The sequence below is a fragment of the Chrysoperla carnea genome, chromosome 1 (assembly GCF_905475395.1).
Source record: "Chrysoperla carnea chromosome 1, inChrCarn1.1, whole genome shotgun sequence".
In the NCBI taxonomy this organism is placed as follows: domain Eukaryota; kingdom Metazoa; phylum Arthropoda; class Insecta; order Neuroptera; family Chrysopidae; genus Chrysoperla; species Chrysoperla carnea.
This window is the reverse complement of record NC_058337.1, coordinates 100,523,299-100,545,222: the sequence shown is the minus strand read 5'-3', so window position 1 is coordinate 100,545,222 and position 21,924 is coordinate 100,523,299. Positions and strand designations below refer to the sequence as shown.

The 21,924-nt window shown below is 29.3% G+C and overlaps 1 protein-coding gene across 6 annotated transcripts in view; it reads right to left on the bottom strand.

Moving 5' to 3' along the window:
- Positions 1-21,924, bottom strand: part of LOC123295303 (actin-binding LIM protein 3) — a 118,758-nt gene that overhangs the window by 14,332 nt on the left and 82,502 nt on the right. For all 6 annotated transcript variants that reach the window (XM_044876634.1, XM_044876626.1, XM_044876600.1 and 3 more), the window contains exons 3-5: positions 8,264-8,450; positions 1,122-1,342; positions 598-867 (exon numbers count right to left, since the gene is read on the bottom strand). In XM_044876634.1, coding sequence (XP_044732569.1) covers positions 598-867; positions 1,122-1,342; positions 8,264-8,450 — 678 coding nt within the window. The remainder of the gene's footprint in view (positions 1-597; positions 868-1,121; positions 1,343-8,263; positions 8,451-21,924) is intronic.

The following is a 21,924-nucleotide window of genomic DNA, read 5'->3' as shown; positions in this document are numbered from 1 at the left end:
TAAAAAAATTAATTAAAATTGCAACTTTTAATCTCCATTCAAGTCTCGAATAGATAGTCTAGGTTCCGACCTAGGTCGATTTATCCTTATCGAGTTTCCTAATGAAATGGATATTTTCTCGCTATGGGCATAGTCTGTTGGCTCGCTATGGGCATAGTGTTAGAAAATTATAATTTTGTTTATAAATATTAAGTACTTTAATGCAATTATCATAAAAATTTTGGTGGTTGAAGAGAGATATTTATATTAACGCAGCACTTGGTATACAATATTAATTATGATAAATGTTGAGTTAAAAATAACACATTATTTGTCTATCAGCGTGTATTCTATTACTGTGCATATTGTCCAAATCATTTTTACAAAAGAGGCAACAGGATTAATTATACATTATCTTGTATAAAATATTTATTTAACTAGGAAACTCGATGAGGATATTTTGGCCTAGGGCAGAATTTTGTACTAAGAGTAAACACATAAAAGTAGCTTCAACAAATTTTGGTTAAATCAATTCTGTACAACAATTGTTTTGAACCCACTGTTATAGGGTCAAAAAGTGACAACAACAAAATGTTAAATTTGATAAACAACGCATACCTGCATTTCACTGACACCCGAACTACTCATACGATCAAATTCCTTGGCTGAATGATCACCAGTACGTGATTCAGTGTCTGTACAATGTCCATTTGTTTCATTAACACCATTAACACCATTTACAGCAATACCATTTTCAGTTGGTCCTGGGCCACATCGTGGATGCCAAATGGCACCACCTTGTAAATACATTTCTTCGCCATCGCCAAATGGATCACCACATTTGCTGCATCTTGCACAAGTTGGATGAAAATGATGATTTTCACCAGCCTAAGTCGAAAATACTATTATTAATAAACAAGTTTAAAAATCCTTTTGAGCGAGCTAGGTAGCAAAGTTATTCCGAATTTTCGATAAATTAAAAACCAATTTCGTTAATTTGATTATTAGTATCGCATGACAAAGGCCTGGTCTAGACGAGGAGCTAAATTTTTTATTGAATAATTTGAATTCAGCTACGTAAATTTTTCGATTATATTCCAAATCATGCATTTAGTAAATAGGAAATAAATTATAGTACTAACCTGAAGCACTTTTCCAGAAATGTAACGTTTACAATATGCACACTTCACACCAAAATGTTTCTGATAGTCACGTTCACAATATGGTATACCATCTTTGCCCATATATTCACCATGTAAAACCATTTGACAACTTCCACATTTAAAACACCATATATGCCATTGTCGATTTAATGCTATTAAGGCTTGACCCTCTTTTAATTCCTCTTGGCAACCCGCACAAGCTGTAAATGTAAAATGTTAAAGTTCATTAAATATTATAATTATATTATTGACCCCATTCATTTGACTTCCAACACTTAACACTTACACTTGCTCACTAAAAAAACTTTGTACATTTTTTTATTAATACAGTTGAGTTCTAATTTATTAATTCTTTTTTAAAATTTTTATTTAAAAACATTTATAATGAATCGATCACACTTTTGGGTTGAAATCTCGTAATATTTTTGGTATGCGGCTACATCGGCTGTTACAGCTAAAATTTGTTTTGTATTAGCAGGAAAGACCCTGGCCAGTTTTAAGGATAGTTCCAAATTTAATTGTAAAACAGATCCCATTAACAAAACTTACCAAAAACTTAAAAATTGCAAAATTTATTGCGTTTTCAGCGACTGTGTGGGAGATCCTCTTGCACTAAACGCTACTGTGCGCTAAAGACTCAATCGTATTATGGGTAATAATGAAAATATAATGTAGTTAAAATTATTGTTATTTTTGGAGTCGGTGTGAGCCAAGAAACAACTCTGACAGAACAGTTTGCTACATTAACTTGGTTGACACCGACTCCAAAAATAAAAATAATTTTAACTACATTATATTATCATAATATTTCTATTTTTTAGTGCATATTAATTTGTTTTGGAAAAGTTTTTATTTTGAAATCGGTTTTCTTTTTGTTAAAAGTTTTTTTTACTTTGTGATTTTTAGTGAATCTGAAGTACACTAACTAATTCATCACTAAAAAAAGAAGCATCGAAATCGGTTGGCGTAATATTGAGTTATTCGTCCTCATGCCGTTGTCAGAACTCTACCAAAATGAAATGAGACCACCAGCTTTCAAATAGGTAAAGCATTATCAAAATCGATTCACCCAGACGAATGTTCTGAGGTAACACACATTAAAAAAAAATACATTCGAATTGAAAACCTCCTCCTTTTTGTTTGAAGTCGGTTAATAAAATAATTCTCAATCAGATGCAGAATCAAATTAGGCTGTGTTTTTCATTTTATAGAATAATGAATAACGTTGTCTCTGTCCTTGAAAGTATAATTTTTTGGTTTTTTGGGAACACAAATATTTAAATTTTATCAATTGTTATGATTATTAAAACAGAAAAGCTTTATTGATTGTTAAAATTGTTGTAGAGCCTTGAAAAAGACCCAATTAAGGTCGAAACATTGGCAAATAAAAAATTAAAAACCAATTAGACTTTATCTGTGTCCTCCATTCCCAAGAAAACAAAAAAATTTAGAATATTTTTTTTAATATGCGCATAATCGAAAAAATAAGTTGGATAAAATTTTGAATTTACCCAGAATGACTTCCTAGAAGCTTGTGGTGGTGATCATATTAATGGTGCTACTAGAACTTTTTCTGACCTAACTCTCACGAGTAAACAGTGATATTTACGAAAAAAAAGAAGTTATTTTTTAAAATCAACTGTACCAAATAAATTTAAGAATAAAAATTATTAACGTTAATAAATTTAAAACATTTAAAAAATAGCTAAATTAAATGTAATATAAGATTTCTAACATTTTAAATAAAATGATACATTGTTGTTATAGTACAGTATAAGACGGCGAGAGTGCATCGAAATGAATTATGATTTTTTGAGTATAATTAATTACTAATTACAAGTTTTTAATACTTAAATTAATTTGATAAATTTCGATGCCATTAAAGTTTAAATAGCTATAATCGGGAAAAAAAATAAAACTGATACCAAAAATAATACATCCTCTTAACTTAAACGGGCATAAATTTTCTTATGTAAAGGCACCGCTTTTTCATTTAACACTCTGAGTTATTACCCACAGTCTTGCGATCCATGGGATCGTCTAGTTATGCCAGATCACTTATCGACGACAGAGTTTTTTTTTCTTGAATTTTCGAAAATCAGCGATAATAATGCTGGATGCCCTTTCTAAAAAAGTCTAAAGTCTATCTCAAAATAATCCCACTTTTTCAAACTTCATTACAAATTTGCACCGATAAGAGGTCATTCGTGTTTTCAAATAAAGTTTAACCGAAGTATGGAGATATAGAAAATTCACATAAAAATTATAATTCATTCATTGGCGTAGATACTGGAGATCGTAGAACTTAAACTTCCCAAACTTCTATGCCAATGGGGTATAAATATTTTACTACAAAAAAAGGTACTGGTAACAAGACTCGATCAACTCTAATGGTTTAATCATAATTTGCAATTTTCATCATTGAAAACAATTTCAGCAGAAAAATTGAATTACCAAAACTTAGGGTACTTTGGGACGATAGGTCGCTTTAAGAAAATAGTATTTCCTTTCCTATGTTAGTATTTTCTTTTTTCCCAGGCTGCGTTATAAGGTGGGACTAAAACGTTTTCTTTTTAGATTTTTACATAACAATGGCATATGAATAGTACGCCACGCCGTTTAACACTGGACTAAGTGTTGGTTAAAACGTTTTTAACACTAAATTAATAATAGTATTTATACTACAACATGTAAGGTAATGTATTATTCTGTATTTTTATGGGTTTTCATGCCATTTCAACTATTTATTTGTTTGTGAAGTGAAAATATGTTAGTTCAATCATTATTATCACAAAGCGAAAAACACGTTGAAAAATCAATTTTTTTTAAATCTGTGTTATTTTTACAAATAATAATTTTTTATTTCGCAATGTCATTTTGTTTGTCCTTCTTTTACATTTAAAATGACAGTGACTGGACTACACGGTAAGAAATTCATGGCGTTTACTACAATGCTGGTATGGTATAGAGACAGATATTATAATATCTATATTAGCATAAGTAATATTACAGTATTGAGTATTGGTATCCAAGAAGTATTGTGAGTATCGCCAATTAGTATGGACCTGACTCCTGCTGGACATATTGCATTGACTCGTCCGCCATAACTATTGACAATGTTACTATTCCCTCAATACAGTACACAATATGGCGTTCATACTGATACAGTATGACGAATTTTCGACAAAACCCCGATTTTTTGTAAATAACGAGTTTTCGGCGAAAATCCACATTTTTTGTTCAAATGCTTATATTTCGAAAACGGTGAGATTAGGTAAAAATACCCAAGACCAAAAAATGCTTAGAATCGTCTAAAATATTAAATCCAATCACATAATAATTGAATGTGGTGTGGAAGGGGACTTCTGTCCCACTTTATGGGCGTAAATCGAAAATAAACATGTTCGTATGAATATATGATTTGTTGAGTACATTTAGACAAACAATTTCCAACGGATTCTATAAAAATCCTACTTGCGCGGAGTTTTTTCCTGGGTCAAATGCCTTATTTTCTCGATTATAAAGAATAGGTCTCCTTATTAGAATCTCAACCATTGACATGCCTTTATTTTTTCTTCTTGCAAGATTGCTTTCGTATGGGTATTTATTGCTTTTTGCCAGAAAATATAAGACAGATGATATTCCAGACCATGATAATATGTATGATTATTTCGAGTAAATGTATTGACAATATGTTGGAATTTAAAAAAAAAATGTAAATAGATAAATTTCTCTACAACTTTTACAAATTGCTAAAAATAAATTCCGCATTACTTTATTTGGTTGGTTTTTGATCTTTGAGAGTGATATTTGATATTTGTTATCAATAACTAGTTTTTTTATTTTATTCTTTTTATACGGGCTTATTTATTATCATAGGTTAAGGCCTTGAACACACCAAGAGACAAAAGTTTGAGATTTTGCAAATCAAGAAGGTAATAAATCGGTTTGTTATTAGGAATAAAAATATATTTATTTTAGAAATATTAAAGAAAATATATGAACCATTTATTATTAAGTCGAAAATTTTGAAATTTCAGGATATAGGGCCTAATATAGAGTCAATGGTAAGTCCTTGTATACATACAGCCAAGCCCAATAAGATGCAATTATCGGTTTTTGATAATTATTTTTAATTTCGAAAAATTTTTAATAATGCACACCTGTCACCCTCTATTTAACAATTTGCCACATTGCAGATTTAACATTGTCCGGTATCGTGATCATACTTCCTTATAAGACATAACTTTCATCACGAATTTTTATTTATTTAAGGTAGTTTGGTAATTTATAAAAATTGAGTTACCTAAAATTTAAATGTCAAATTCAATAATCAGCTGTTTTTAATTTATAAAAATTTAATTAATAATTTATATATTTTATTTAAATTTATCAATATTTGATAGCCTGTCGACGTTTGAGCCATCGTTCTTCCTATTGAAATTTATTAATTTTTTTTTGGAGGTTAAAAAAAGGTTTTTTGCCAATTTTCATAAACCATTAATTTCCAACCTTATTGAATTGAGACACTCGCTCATAAGAGCTCAGGTGATTTTGCATAATTTTAAGTAATTATATTTCTTAAATTGTGTGTCAAAAATAGCAATTTTTTTTAAGAAAAAATATCAAATAACTGGCAAAGATCATTATGAAACAAACAGGGTGAAGGAGATATAATTTATGGACATCTGTTCAACCAAGGTTATCAGACATACTTCTTACAAAAAAATTAATTTGTTTAGAGGCATAATGCTTTGAAAAATGGAAATAAATAAAGAAATAGGATTAAAACTAACCGTTAAAATAAATTTTTTTTGTAAATGTTAAAATATTATATCTTTTAAACTCCTTCTTTTTAATGATAATGCAATAAACAAAAGTACATTTCTTCGATTGTTTTACACAGACACAGGTATATGTTTCAAATAATCAGTTTTGAATTTTTTTTAATGCAAGAACTATGTTTCATAACCTTGGTTGAACAGATGTCCATAAATTATATCTCCTTCAACATGTTTTATGAAATGTCAAAACAATAAATATAATTTTTTAATTTTTTTTTAAATATATATTTTTTAATTATAGCTCATGTGTTATTTTCATGTATTGTCAAGTTTTATTCAAATCCATTCTGTAGTTTTTGCGGGAAAGCGTACCAAACAACCAAGTAAACATACTTATACTTTCACATTTATAATATACTATAGTGATACCCACCCGCTTCGCTGGATTTAAAATTATAGATTGATAAAGATTGCTCTCACTTATCTCCTTTCTATAACACTCGAAATAATGGTAAGGATTGTTTTACACGGGTAAAATATATATACGACTTTCTATTTTTTTAAATGTATAATAGTCGTAATTATTCTTTGATTTTTTATTAATATATCTTTATAAATTATAGCTCATGTGTTATTCTGAAGTATGAGCTATATTGCTGTACAGTTTCATTAAAAAAAATTCTCCAGTTTTAGCGTGAAAGCGTAACAAACAAACAAACATGCTTACTTTCGCATTTATAATTTATAGAGATAGGAATAAGAGCTTTGAGTGCCAAACTACCTTAAATTAAAATAAATGATTTCAACTACTGATGATTAACTAGTTACTAGTTAGTAGAACTATTTAAAAGCATAAAAATCGTATATAAAGATATTTTTGATTTGTTAAAAATATAAAAATATCTCTCACAGTAAGATTTTGAAATAAAACTAAGTTTGAAAAAAAAAAATTTAGTCACGATTTCGTTAAATCAAATATCTTAGACGGGAATACAGTATTTTATTTTACCGACAAAGAAAAATATACAAATAAAATAAACTAAATTACTTGAATGTGTTAAAAGTTATATTTTATTTAAAAAATAAAATAAATATAATATCAACACCGATTAAATGAATGCCGGGATACGCATAAGATGGTTACGTAGCCCTAACTGTGTGTCCAGAACTGAGAATGACTTATCATGTATTAACTAAATCAAATACGGTATTATCGTTAGTCAAAAATAAATCATGAAATTTGAAAAAAATTAAAATTTATGTAAAAATATACTTAAATATTCTGATTTCGAGTCATAAAAGCACATTTTTCTTTTAAAATATTAAAATTAAAAATCGTAATTTTTAACTGTATATCTACTGACCTAAAACGCGGGTAAGCTTTGCTGTGATGTCATAGCGGTATGAGTCATAGACCATCAATTAGTTCAGTGTAGACAGCTGGGTATAATATATACATAGATAATAAGTATTTATATTTATTATAATCAGATGTCTATGAATATTTCTCTCAAAGTTATCTGTGTTATTTCGTATAATGATACCGGTATTACGTAACCAAATTGGATGCCCGCGTTTTTGACAGTTTAAAAAAGGTTCAAAATTTAATTTAAGTTTTTGGCAAGAAAGCGTGTGTATTTTTCCGAAATAAATTTTTAGTGGCTTTTTATTAGCAAAATCAACATTTTGAAGTACTTTTACAAAAATAGTGGAATACCCTATTAGCAATATTGATTATTAATTAATATGAAATACATTAATTTTGTAATCGTATCTATTCAGTCGCATTGAGTTAACTCAGAAAATTGAGTGTAGGCGAACTAGAGTCAAATTCGCTTTCATTCTAGTACGAATTTGATAAATTCACTAGAGTCAAATTGGTTTTCATTCGAGTACGAATTTGACAAATTCACTACAGTCAATTGAGAAAAACAGGACTCGAGTCGCATAACTATCTGAAAGTCTCTTAATGGTTCGAAAATATCACCTTCATGAAATTCTTAACGATGGGAAGTATTAAAAAAGATCGCATCTTTTCAGTTTCTTATAATGGAATTGTATTTTTTTGAAACCCCGAGAGAAAAAAAGTTGCCAAACTTTCAATATATTTATTCATCGATTTTAATTTATTCAGTTTATTTATTTGAAATTCAATTGAGCCGGTATGATTACTATTTTTAATGAAAATTTGATTACCTTTTTAGAAAACATGTTTTCTTGTTTGTGTAAGGCTTGATGATAAGTGGTGGAAGTATTGGGGAGTTTATAAAAAGGGTACAAATTCTCCCATGGTAATACAAAGCTAAAGGTTCGAGTTACTAGTAAAACTGATCTTACCATTAGGATTATTTGATGTTGGACTTGTTTGTGGAGTGCTTGTGTCTCGTACAGGTATTTGAACACATTTCTGGCACAACACCTCTTTACCAGTATAGGTGACCTTCTCACCGGAAGGGAATGGTTGTCTACATCGTGCACACGTAAAACATTTCTGATGATACGTGTTACCTAATGCAGTCACTACCTGCAAATAAAAAGAAATGCGTTAATTATTATTATATATACATATTTATTAATATTAAATACATAGTAAATAATAAATCCATTTAAATCCATTCATTGAATAAATTCAATATTATAATGATTATTTATTATGGATCCGTACCAAAGAGTCAACAATTTGAAAATCATAACATTGTCTGCAACTAAAAGTTGTTGTTAAGTCTACAACTAAAAAACTGCACGTAATTTTTTTAACTGCTTCTTATAAATTTTTACCGACTGAAACTGGGTAACATATTTTAAAGCTTCTATCAGGTCAGATTTCCTGAAAAACTAATTTGAAAAATCAAAAAATCCAGAAATTCAGGGGGATAATTGGGAGGATAGTGACTCAAGAGCTTAGTAGTCTTGGAAATTGTCAGTTGGTTATATCCCAACAAATTAATGATACCTGGTTAGTTTTTCATAACTCTTGCAGGAAATGGAAAGAAAAATCGTGCTCGGAGGAGTAAGAAGAAGTCGAATAAAATGAACAAAGACGATTTGTGATTTAAATAATCGAATTTCCGATTTTTGGCTTTTTTAAAAAAAGTTTTACAAGAAAATCTAAAAAGTGATACAAGGAAATGCGTATTATTTTTGGATTTAGCACGGCTCATAAACATATAATTTACCAAGCTTTATTTATAGACCGTGGGACAGAGAAATGGTGCTTTGTAAAATGATTAATACATACTTAAAACTTCGTGAGTGTCTTTCTTTTGGCGAGTCTACCAAACTTATCTCTACGGCTTTTTTCGAAAGTGCTGCGTTCTCAAATGATCACGATAACGTCATATCTAAGCTATCGGTATGAAAAAACGCAGCAGGGAATTGGTCGGATACTATGACCACTTGAGAACAAGTCTATTATATATATAGACTACAAGCCCATACTAAAATTTTTAGGGTTAAATGACCCATTAGTAATCATACTGGAAGAGATGCTATGTAAAAATAAGTTTAAGAACCATGGCGTCGGTTTTGCGCGGTACAGGTGAGAATATGAATGTCATACCCCTACACCAGCAAAAATATACGGCGTAGTATTTGAAGCGAATTACATAAATTCCGTACAGAAATAAATCACGCAGGGCTTTGAAAATTGACTAGAGATTTTTTTAACTTCCGGTACCGAAGTTACCGGATTTATTTCTGTACGGCATTTATGTAATTCACTTCGGATACTTCTGCAGAGTATCCAGAAACGCCGTACATATTTTCTGATGTAGAGGTGATACACCAAGGTCAAGGGGTGTGACATTCATATTCTTACTTGTACTCACCTGTATCGCGCAAAATAGACGCAATGGTGCTTAAACATATAGGAGCATCTTTTTTAACGTGATTTCTGCTCGGGCATTTCACCCAAGAAATAGCATGGGCTTGTAGTCTAAAATAAAAAATATAATATTTTGTCATGTTTTTGGTACAATGGATATGCATTGCGTGTTAATAATACGACATCAAAACTTCGGCGCGTGCGTTAACTCACGCATGACTATTTATTTTTTATTTTAATATCACGTTTTAGTTACGTATTGAAGAAATTGTAAACATGAATAAGTGTTAACAGCTTTTCATTCTTTACCATTTAAGTTTTAACAATCATTATTTATGCATTGTATAATATATTGTAATAATAGTATACCGATTGCAGCGATTACAAACTATAGCGATTCATGAAAAAATATTTTAATCATCTTAGTTTTCAACATCCTTATCTATTGGCGCTTGTAATTATTTGTCATTCTAAAATGTAGGTAAAATGTTATTTTGTAGTTATTATACCAAGCATTTATATAATACTAGCTTGATACTCGCCCGCTTCGCTGGGTCATCATTTTTTCGCTAGCTATCACTTATGTGCTTAATTTCGGTACCAGGACACAACATTCTTGAAACCTATTAGAGCTAGGTTAATTTTGATTGCAAATTTGAAAAGTATGACCCAAATTTAGTAGGATTACGTACTAGGTTTATCAAAATTGGATAAAATTTGGATGAGATAGAGCAAAATTAAATTTTTTGGATTCTGATGACGTCATCAAGTTAAAAAATTTGATTTTTTTGATAACACAGGCAAATTTGATCCGATCTTATTGGAATTTTTTTTGAAATCCACTAATTTTGGGTTATTTTTTTCACGTGTGATGTCAATTTTTCGCTAGATATTACCTATATGTTTGATTTCGGGACCAGGACCCCACATTCTTGAAAACTATTAGAGTTAGGTTAATTTTGATCACAAATTTGAAAAGTATGACCCAAATTTAGTAGGATTACATACTTGGTTTATAAAAATTGGATAAAATTTGGAAGAGATGGAGCAAAATTAAATTTTTTGGATTCTAATGACGTCATCAAGTTAAAAAATTTGATTTTTTTGATAACACAGGCAAATTTGATCTGATCTTATTGGAATTTTTTTTGAAATCCACTAATTTTGGGTTATTTTTTTCAGGTGTGATGTCAATTTTTCGCTAGATATTACCTATATGTTTGATTTCGGGACCAGGACCTCACATTCTTGAAAACTATTAGAGTTAGGTTAATTTTGATCACAAATTTGAAAAGTATGACCCAAATTTAGTAGGATTACATACTTGGTTTATAAAAATTGGATAAAATTTGGAAGAGATGGAGCAAAATTAAATTTTTTGGATTCTAATGACGCCATCAAGTTAAAAAATTTGATTTTTTTGAAAACTCAGACAAATTTGTTCCGATCTTATTGGAATTTTTTTTGAAACCCACTAATTTTGGGTCATTATTTTCAGCTGTGATGTCAGTTTTTCGCTAGATCCAAAAATCAAACATATCACCTATATGTTTGATTTCGGTACCAGAACCCCACATTCTTGAAAACTATTAGAGCTAGGTTAATTTTGATCACAAATTTGAAAAGTATGACCCAAATTTAGTAGGATTACATACTTGGTTTATAAAAATGGGATAAAATTTATAGCAAAATTAAATTTTTTGGATTAAGATGACGTCATCAAGTTAAAAATCTGATTTTTTTGATAACACAAGCAAATTTTACATATATAAGTTTATCAAAATTGGATAAAATTTGGATGTGATAGCGGCATGGGTAATAAACAAATTTAACTTGAATAATATTTATGAAATAAAATTAAATGAATTCATAGCAAATGTGTTTTATGATAATTAATGACTATTAATTGTTGAAAATCACTTGTTTAATATTTCAATTAATTTGATATTAAATTTGAATGGTTTTCAAAAGGAATATTAATTGTATTATTGATGTTTTATTAACATTCCATTCTAGTATATCAAACTACTAAAATTTTATTTTGAAATAATAATGAAAATATTATTATGGCATGGAATATTCAGCTTTAACTCAAGTCTCTACAAAGTGTTGCAAAATTCAAGTGTTCGCATTTCAATAGCATTCATTATCTACGATAAAAGCGAACAAAGTGCTGTCGTTACTTTCCTTTTTTCTAAATTTTTAATAACTGACAGCCATGTTAACTTATCCAATTATTATATCTACACATACAATACTAATAGGCTATCTAAGGAAAGATAAAGGCAAATTTGGGTTTTGTTAACAATTCTCTTTGGCCCGTGTGCAATGACCGATTTGATAGGAAAAATAAGCTAAAAAATTGTCCCAGTTAAAGAGATATGTTGGACTGTTTGTCTAATTCAAAAGTGTTATAACCAAATTACAAACTGCTATAAAATTATCTCGAATTTTGAAGAGTTTTTGATACGTGTAGTGAGTGACTGTACTATTAATTTAAATTCCGAAGTATACAAGCTAAAGAGAAGTAGTCATTTACTTACTACTTTATGCAAAATAAATTACATAATTATAAAATAAATTGCCTATAGTCATCAATTAATCATATTATGTGTTATAAGTATAGCATGTATATGTATAACATATAAAATGTATTAAATTACACGTCCGCATAGCTTTGTATCGCATCGCATCGCGTCCTCAAGACATTCTTAATTAATTTTGTAATATTTACACATGAGAAGAGATAATATACATGTGAATGATTAAAATTATCTTATGCTATTTTAAAAAAGAATTTTTTTTAGACAGAAATGAAGTTATTTTTTATCAAATGAGTCATTTTAATGTAAATATATATAATGTTTAAGCAATTTAATTAAAAATTATTGAATTTCAGCGAAAAGTCTAGTCAATGTACGAAATGCTAGCAAAGTAAGAAGTCGTCATGGATTTGATTTATATAAAGGCTGTTCTAGATCACTAAAGATATTTGGCGTGAAGAGCAATCTGAAGAGATTCAAAAGATGTCATTACTTCCCGACAAAACAACGGTTTGGTGTGGCCGAAACGTAGCTGTCAATGACGACGGACTATTTGTTTTCTGAAATTGAAGCCCTTAACCTCCAAGACATTTGGTACTAACAAAAAGGCTACACAGCTTGTGAAACCATATGGCTTTATTACGAGAACAATTTGGTGAACATTTATTTCGCGCTTAGCCCGAAGAATTGGCAGCATAGATGATTCTATGACATCACATCCCTAGACACGTGCACGGTCTATACGAATAAACCGCGTACGATTTAGCAACTAAGAGTCAAAATTACTCGCGTTATTCATCAAATGCCATTCAAAATACCCGAACGCGTCATCGAAAATAAAAACTGCAGACTTGACCATGTTAATCGTAGTTACGAATAAAATTACTAAAAAACAAGTAAAAGAGTTAATTGTTGAAACACCGTGTACAGAAAGTATTGAATGTCAGTGGGTTGGATTAAAAAAATTCGAAATTTTTTCTAGAATTCTTCTAGAAGCTACCTGCATATTTTCAACTCCGTATCTTTGAAAATTTTGGAGAAAATGGATACCAAAGTTTTATCATAATTTGCATACCCGTGAGGAAAAATCAACGTTTACGGAAAAATGTTTCAAGCAAAATTGTTTACTTTTTAATAAGAAACATTTTTTACATTTAAATTTTTGTTCTATCTCAAACGGTTTACAAGATGGGTCCTAAGGATCCAAAATCCAATTGATTTACGTTTTGCTCATTTACAAACTCACCTCACTTTTTACGTCCTAAGCACGTACAGACAGGCGGGCAGACAACTGGAAATGGATTAATTAGATGATTTTGTGAACATCTATACCAAAATTTTGTTCGTGACATCAAAATTTTTAAACGTTACAAATTTGGGACATAACTTAGTATACCTTGATATATATTACATATATACAGGGTATAAAAATAAATGTCTAGAATGGTTGTTTTCCATGATAATAAAGAAAACTCGATAAATTAGATTATTTTTTTTGGTATTGAAAAAATTTACCTCTAAAAAAATTATTTGTTATAATGAATATTCATAGATTAAGAGGAGGTTTCTAGACTTTTGAAAATGAAATGCCCATATATTGTTTGGAAACAATTACACAGGTCGGTTACCAGATGGAATTAAATAAAATGGCTAGAATTTTAAATAAAAAACTGTTTATCTGCTATGCTTGCCACATATAAAACTTCACAGATAACTTCAATTCACAAATAAAATGAAATACTTCTTTACTTAATGAACGTATACACTTATCTCGATTAATTAAACTTTATTAAGTAATAAAATTAATTAATCATTAAAAAAAAAAGAATCAGTTCTTTTCTTTGTTTAGTCATTTACTTTAGAGTGTGTGTTTATTTATATATGAGCAGTTATTTAAAGTGTTTTCGCTTCTATTCACTTCTGGAAATAAAAATTTATTATCTAATAATTAAATTGATGGATAAATTTAAATTGTGTTTCCAATATTGTGGGCATCTAGCAGGAAATACAAGTTTGTTTGGGAAAATCAAGAACAACTTTGTGAATTGACAAACAAACTAAATAAATTGGCACCTCTTTTCAGTGTCTTTTATGTGACAATGTTTCCGTAGTGATAATCGTCAATATTATTGATGAGAAAATTTTAGCCTAAAAATACGAATTTTTTCTATCTAACGCTGATATCTCAAGATCGGTGAAGTAAGGTATCCAAAATATGAGGTTCATTGAATTTCAAATCAAATATTTGATGAAAACCACGCAATACTCGTTATTTTCGATAAAATATACATCATAATTAAGTTTTGTTTTTTCAATCACGAGTAGGTATCTCAAAAACGGTGAGGTTTAGAAAAAAATGTTCAGAAAATCACACATTGTGATTCTGTTCTACACACATATATACAAACATTTTTACTGGATCCTATAAAAAATTATCTTGTATCTACTTTTTAATTCCAACCGATTAAAATATTATTTTCTAGGATAGTGAAAATTTGTGACATCGAGTTTTTTTCTAAGGAAATGTATCAATTTTTATAATTTTATACTCATGCTATTGTAATTATTTTTAAACACGTATAATTAAATTTACACTTAACGGATAATGATTGTAATTTAAAATAAATGCGTTCCAAATGATTTCAATAAAATTGTATAATTCACCAGTTACAAAAAAAAAAAAAAAATTATGATTAATTGAATCTAGAAGAACTAACTTTACAATTATTATTATTATTATTACGAAACAGAAAACACGTTGAAAAATCAACAACATCCATTTTGATCTGAACACTGTGCTTTCCTTTTTTATAATAACGTAAGTAAACTATTTTCAATTAAGTTTAGAACAGATTTGTGAAACTTATTAAGCTAATTGTTCAGAATGTCAAAAGCTACGACAATTAGATGGAGACAAAATGTTTCCAGGGTCTAAAAAGTAATCCATGAAATTAATTGATTGATTACGACACAGAATTTCACACTCTACAATATACCAGAAGTTCCAAAAATTCAACTATTGGCTATTTTTTCTCATGCAATCAATGCAATTTCTAATTTCCGTTTTTATCGCTATTCTTCCAATACAATAGTTCAATTGGGTATAGGCCATTCGGTTATCAATTGACCGATTAAGATATAGTCGTTAGGGAATGTTACAAAATATATAGAAAAGGATTAAGTTTTACTTTTCTTCTTTTTGACCTGTGTCTGTGCATTCACTACCAGTTTAAATAATGTTTGCTATGCCATACATAAACAATACAATTAATTCTCAGCGGAAACCTTTCTTGCTACAAATCAATCAATGTTAACTAAATCAAAAAATAAGTTAATGATATTATAGAATGCTAAATTAATTTGAAAAAAGAGATTATAAAGATTTGTTTTAGTAAAAAAAAAGTGCATCCGTTATAAATGTTTAAAATGGTTAAAAAAGTATATGCTTCATCTATCTTTCACACGTGTGTTCTCTTTCAACATCTTTCACATACGTGTTCACATCTTTGTTAGAGTTCTATTAATCCAAAGTTGCACTGAATAAGAGATATATATGTATACTAGCGGCCCCGACGGACGTTGTCCCGTAAAAACGTAACTCCAATTCATGAATACCTATACTACGTTTAGCCTGTCCGCTAAACCCATCCCGCTAAACCCCAATTTAACTCCTATTTATTGGAGTGGCCTGACCTTCGACCTTTGGCCTGACCTTTGATAGTAGAGCTCGCTGCGCTCGCATATGGCTCTAATAAATGCCTATTGACAATACCTGAATACTATTAAAAATACATAGTACACATAGTATACATAATGTGATATGATTTATATGCGCCCCCACCATTTAATGAAATTTCATTTTTTTGGTACGGAGCCCTCAAAAACAGTTGTACTGGACCAAATTGTAAATCTAAACCATCCTCGAATCCCCTTGAACTCACACAAAAAATTTCATCGAAATCGGTCCAGCCGTCTAGGAGGAGTTCAGTCACATACACACACACACAAGAAATATATATATATATTATATTATATTATATTATATATAAGATATGTGCTCTCATATCTACATTCTCTCTTGTTCAGTGCCACTTTGGTTTGATAGAACTAAACTACTGACTCCGTGCATAGTCTTGTAAGGGAGAATCAGATTGACGCCAGCCCTTCCAGTGGGTAATTTTGGCGATTGTTATGACTAATTTTCAATTGTTTACTTGTAAATGGTATAATATCATTTCAAAATTATTGAAAAATAACAATTAATTTAAACTTGTTGCATTAGAAATTGTGGAAATTCGAGACGAAATTGCATAAATAATATTTTTTAATACTTATTATGGTAACTGTCTGGAAAAATTCATGCACAGAGCGAATACAATCAAAGTCAGGTATTTAAATTTTCTATCATCATGTAAATCACACTGGCTTAATGTCAAGCCAAGAAAGTAAACCGAAATAGTACGGTGGAATACTTGCTTACTGTCGTATGTATAGACAGTGTTGAGTACTCTCACATTACACATACATAGATGTGACACATATATAACTGATATTCCCATATAATACATACTATACAATTTCCGCCCTCACGGGTTAACAGTGACTTTTACGAAAAATATTTCAAACAAAAGTTATTTATTTTTTGATAAGGAAAATTTTTTTACATTTAAACTTTTGTTCTCTAACGGTTTACAAGAGTGGTCTTACGGAAACAAGACCCGATTCACTCGACCTCACTTTTTACGTCCTGAGGACGCCGTAAAAATTTCAGCTTGATTTCTTTTTTCGTTTTTGAGTTATCGAGTTGACAGATGGACGGGCGGACATATATACGTGGTATAATAAAGAATGCAAATTTTGTCATGAAAATCGGTATGTCTCTGACGCTAGGCAAAATATAAAAAATCGGCCCTATATGTCAATTTGTAGTAGACAGAGTTTAAAGTTCTAAGTATCTTAAAAATGTGACCCATCACCTTGGATGACGATCCAAAATTTCAAATCGATATTCTTATAAATAACGAAAATATGAGGGTGTCTTCATCTTAAATGTGACACACTATATAATCTATGATAAAATTGTTTGTATACAGTTACAGTACACACATTAAACTATGTATGTTGATATTTTATTTGTTTGTAAACAAAATAGATGTTTATTATTAATCAAAATGTATGAGCTGAACTGAACAACTATATTGTAAATAAACAATATTGTATATGTTAGTTAACAAGATGACAGGAAATCATATGGAAGTTCAATTCCAATTTATTTATTTATAAATATTTTTATTTTTATTGTTGTTGCTAATCAGAGCAGATAAGAGTTTTATACATTCTATGTTCCAACAACGTGTCCTCATCAAATCATTTATCCAGAAAAGAAAAAGACCAAAAATTATATACAACTCAAGTATATGTATAGCTTTAAAAAACTGTAAAATAAACTCATTTTTATTAGTACTCATAATAATTACTGTAATTTAATTATACGTTTTTCTTGCAAATCTCCGTAAAATAATTCATTGAAATTAAGTAGGTTAAGGTAGTATGAGCACCAAAGCAAGTTTAGACATGTGGTTGAAATTATTTGTACCGTATTTTCAACTTTGATGATGAATTCTGTTATAGCTTCATGAATGAAGACGAAAAATAATAATAAAATATTTCGATATCTGCCTTGGTTTTTGAAATATTGAAAGCTAAATAATTCAACAAAATTTTCAATTTTCGATATTTTGAAAATTACTCCAGATATCGAAAATTTTATTCTTACTTTTCGTCTTGTTTATTACACAAAAGAGAATGGAAAGCTTTAGTTATTGGAAGAATAAAAAATATATGCTAAAAAAACGAGCTTTTAAAAATATTAATAAATATGTGTTTATGCCTAATAAGATTTAAGTTCGTATTTTATAGGCGTTTATTTTCCGGCCAGTACAATTAATATTCGGATTTAAAGACAATTTGGCTGCGATTACATGTGCTTCGATTATAGTAATGATTCAATGAAGATCTCAGTGAAAAGAAATTTTTTTTAGAAGGCCTCATTTAATGACACACTATTTTAAATTAATTCTACACTAAAATGTGTTTATAAGATGTTAATAATTATCATTATTATTATTTTCTTGTAAAAGATAAAAATTTACTATGATGCTGATGTATCTAGGAATTAATAGTTCATAATACAGTGGCGTTTACTTGTTAATTATAACTTGTGGTATGCACGCAATCAATCATAATTAATACATTTGTAATATAAATAAAAATTTTAATATTTATTTCTTTAAATGAAGAAAAAACCTTCATTATTTATTTTTCATGTATGTACAATTAAAAAGCAGAATTACTTATGTTTCGATAGGCTTTTCGTTTAATTTTTACATTAGATGACGCTTATACTGATTCAGCGTTGCCAATCCAAAATATGTCTAGGTGGTAATTGTGAGTTAAAAAGTTTTCAGCAAATTCTGCTTGAAAGTTGATATATCTAATCTTAGATCTGAGATTACTTTGAGTTACTCCAAGTTGAAAATCTACCAACTTTCTATTATAAAGATATTCAAAGTTGGTAGATCTACCTTAAAGTTGGTAGAGTTGGCAACGCTGTTAACTGATTACTCATTTCAACGCAGTATTCGTTATGTGATTTGAAATTCTCTCTTATGAAATTTGCAATGAATGACATGTTTTAATTAAAATATGACTATTTTTTAATTGTTTATATGTAATTGGTATAGTAAATATCAAATTCAAATTATTGAATATAACAATTCATTAAACTTGTTGCATTTGTGATACTAAAAGATGAAATTGCATGAATAATATTTTTTTAATGTAAATTTAGGTAATAACTTATTTAAATTTTTTAGAAAATAGTATTAAATTTTCAATGTAAATCACATATACAAACCATAGTATGCCCATTCATAAAATTATAGTAATAAAGTAGTATGTTATTACCATGGAAACTACTGAAATAAAACTCATGCGAATAAGCGGATGTAAATTATTAGTTTTTATTCAATTGTTTCCATAGTTACGACACACTACTTCATTAATTAAACTTTATGGATGATCATATAAGTCTATTGATAACGGACCACTTTGGTCACTACATCTGGTGGCTTAATATCAAACTAGTTTTAATGTGCACAGTTTTAAGGAATAAATAGAATAATTGCCTTTCTTGTATTATTTTTTCCAAATACATTATCAAATCAACAAAAATACATTATCAAATCAACATTTAATACAACTTGCTTTTTAAAGGACGAATATATCATGAATGTTGTTTCTTTTTATTATTATCACAGCCATTCCTAATTGCACTTGTTCATAATAGGTTGGCTGATAAGTCCCCGGTCTGACACATAGATGGCGTCGCTAGTATTAAATGCATATTATTTTTATAGAGTACCAACCTTCAAATGATTCGTGTCAAAATTTGACGTCTGTAAGTCAATTAGTTTGTGAGATAGAGCGTCTTTTGTGAAGCAACTTTTGTTATTGTGAAAAAAATGGAAAAAAAGGAATTTCGTGTTTTGATAAAATACTGTTTTCTGAAGGGAAAAAATACAGTGGAAGCAAAAACTTGGCTTGATAATGAGTTTCCGGACTCTGTATTTTTTCCCTTCAGAAAACAGTATTTTATCAAAACACGAAATTCCATTTTTTCCATTTTTTTCACAATAACAAAAGTTGCTTCACAAAAGACGCTCTATCTCACAAACTAATTGACTTACAGACGTCAAATTTTGACACGAATCATTTGAAGGTTGGTACTATATAAAAATAATATGCATTTAATACTAGCGACGCCATCTATGTGTCAGACCGGGGACTTATCAGCCAACCTGTTAGTATTAATTTTTTTTTTTTTTTAATATTTTCACCATCTTGGAACTTTTCAAGGCAGTACAAGAAAAAAACGTGGCTATTCTAAAAAAAAATCATTTTTTAATATATTATGACAAAAAAAGGTAATAAGATTCGGTAAAGTAATAAGCTTCGAAAAAATAGCTCAAAAACGCGACATGCTTGCATTTTTCACCTAAACCCGCTTTTCATGAACATAACTGGTAAGTTATTCCATTTTTTGTCACTGATCCATTTATTCCATGTGGTCGATCTTCTAAATTAACACCCTGCAAATACAGTGCTGAGAAACTCACAACATCACTATTTTCATTATTTTTACCACATTATATAAAAAAAACTAGCTGCAATAATTTTCTTAGCTTTTCTAAAATTCTTCTGACCTGAATTTGATCGGAATTTATTAAAAATTTCATTTAGATTAATTAAAAAATAAATGTAAACAAACTGTCAAATGGTTGCTTGCACACAATACGTAGCCATAATGGTAAGCCACGCCTTCAGGTCACTTATCAATGGATTGTGTATTATTTGACATTGAAAATTTAATACTACATTTTTTCTTACAAATATAATTATGATAATATGTTAATTTATATTTAAAAAATATTATTTATGCAATTTCGTCCCTTACTTTCACATTTTCCAAAACTACGATTGATTGTTATCTTACTCTATGTCAGGTTTTCGGGTTTTTAACGGGTTTTCTCCCCGTCGAGGTTCAGCTGTCCCATACACCTGCTTTGCACGATTTGAAAATTAAGTTAGCACACAAGAAGCAAAGTGACCATCAGCTTTGATACAACACAAATACATTTAAAGAATATTTGGGCTTAGTGGACACGCACTAGATAAATATAGAGGTTGTGTGGCGTTTATATTACATTTTTGATAAATAGGAGGCACCACATCACTGATTGATTAATTGAACATTGATATAATAATTAATCTTTCAATTTGTGTTTTTATTTTTGACATTTGACACATTAATTTCTTAAATTTAATATTTTAATTAAATAATGTTTTTTATACTTGATTAAATTAACGACTGTAATAAATCTTAAAAAGTAGATCTTTTCGTTTGACCTTAATAATTTTTTACCGTTTAGCGCACATAATAAAAAATTCACGAAGAACAAGTGAAAACAATTGACTGAGCTAATTGTTGAAATACTCCGTATAGAAAGTGGTGCACTTGCATTATTTTTAATAAATTCGAAGAAAAAAAAAACAATTCGTCATTGTTTTAGTTTTCGAAAATTTTCGAAAGTATTATTTTTTTGCGTTTTTCAAGAATCTTACAAAAGACCACTAGTTGAAGCTACCTGCAAATTTTCATCTCCCTACCCGATTTGTCCTAATTTGTGTTCTCACGGTAGTCCCGGAGCTGACCGTAAGAACGCGAGCCGATCAGCGGTACGCATAAAATATATTTTCCCTACTACTACTAACCATAGTCAATAGGATGGGGCTTTAGTGCCTCAACGCAGTGGGCACATATAACATGGGTGCTTTCTTGAAAGTAAAATTTTTGTTGACGAACTGTACCAACTTTGTCCTGCTTGGTAATTACTTTAAAATCTTCTATTCATTGAATAGAACAAAATAATATTTAAGTGCCTCGACGCAACCGGTGATAACACGGTGGCACGGATTTTTCAATGAATTTTCCCGTGTGCACGAACTATACCCATTCCGATCCGCTTAAAACTTTAACCAAATGAAAATTTAAACAATTTTATATACAAAAA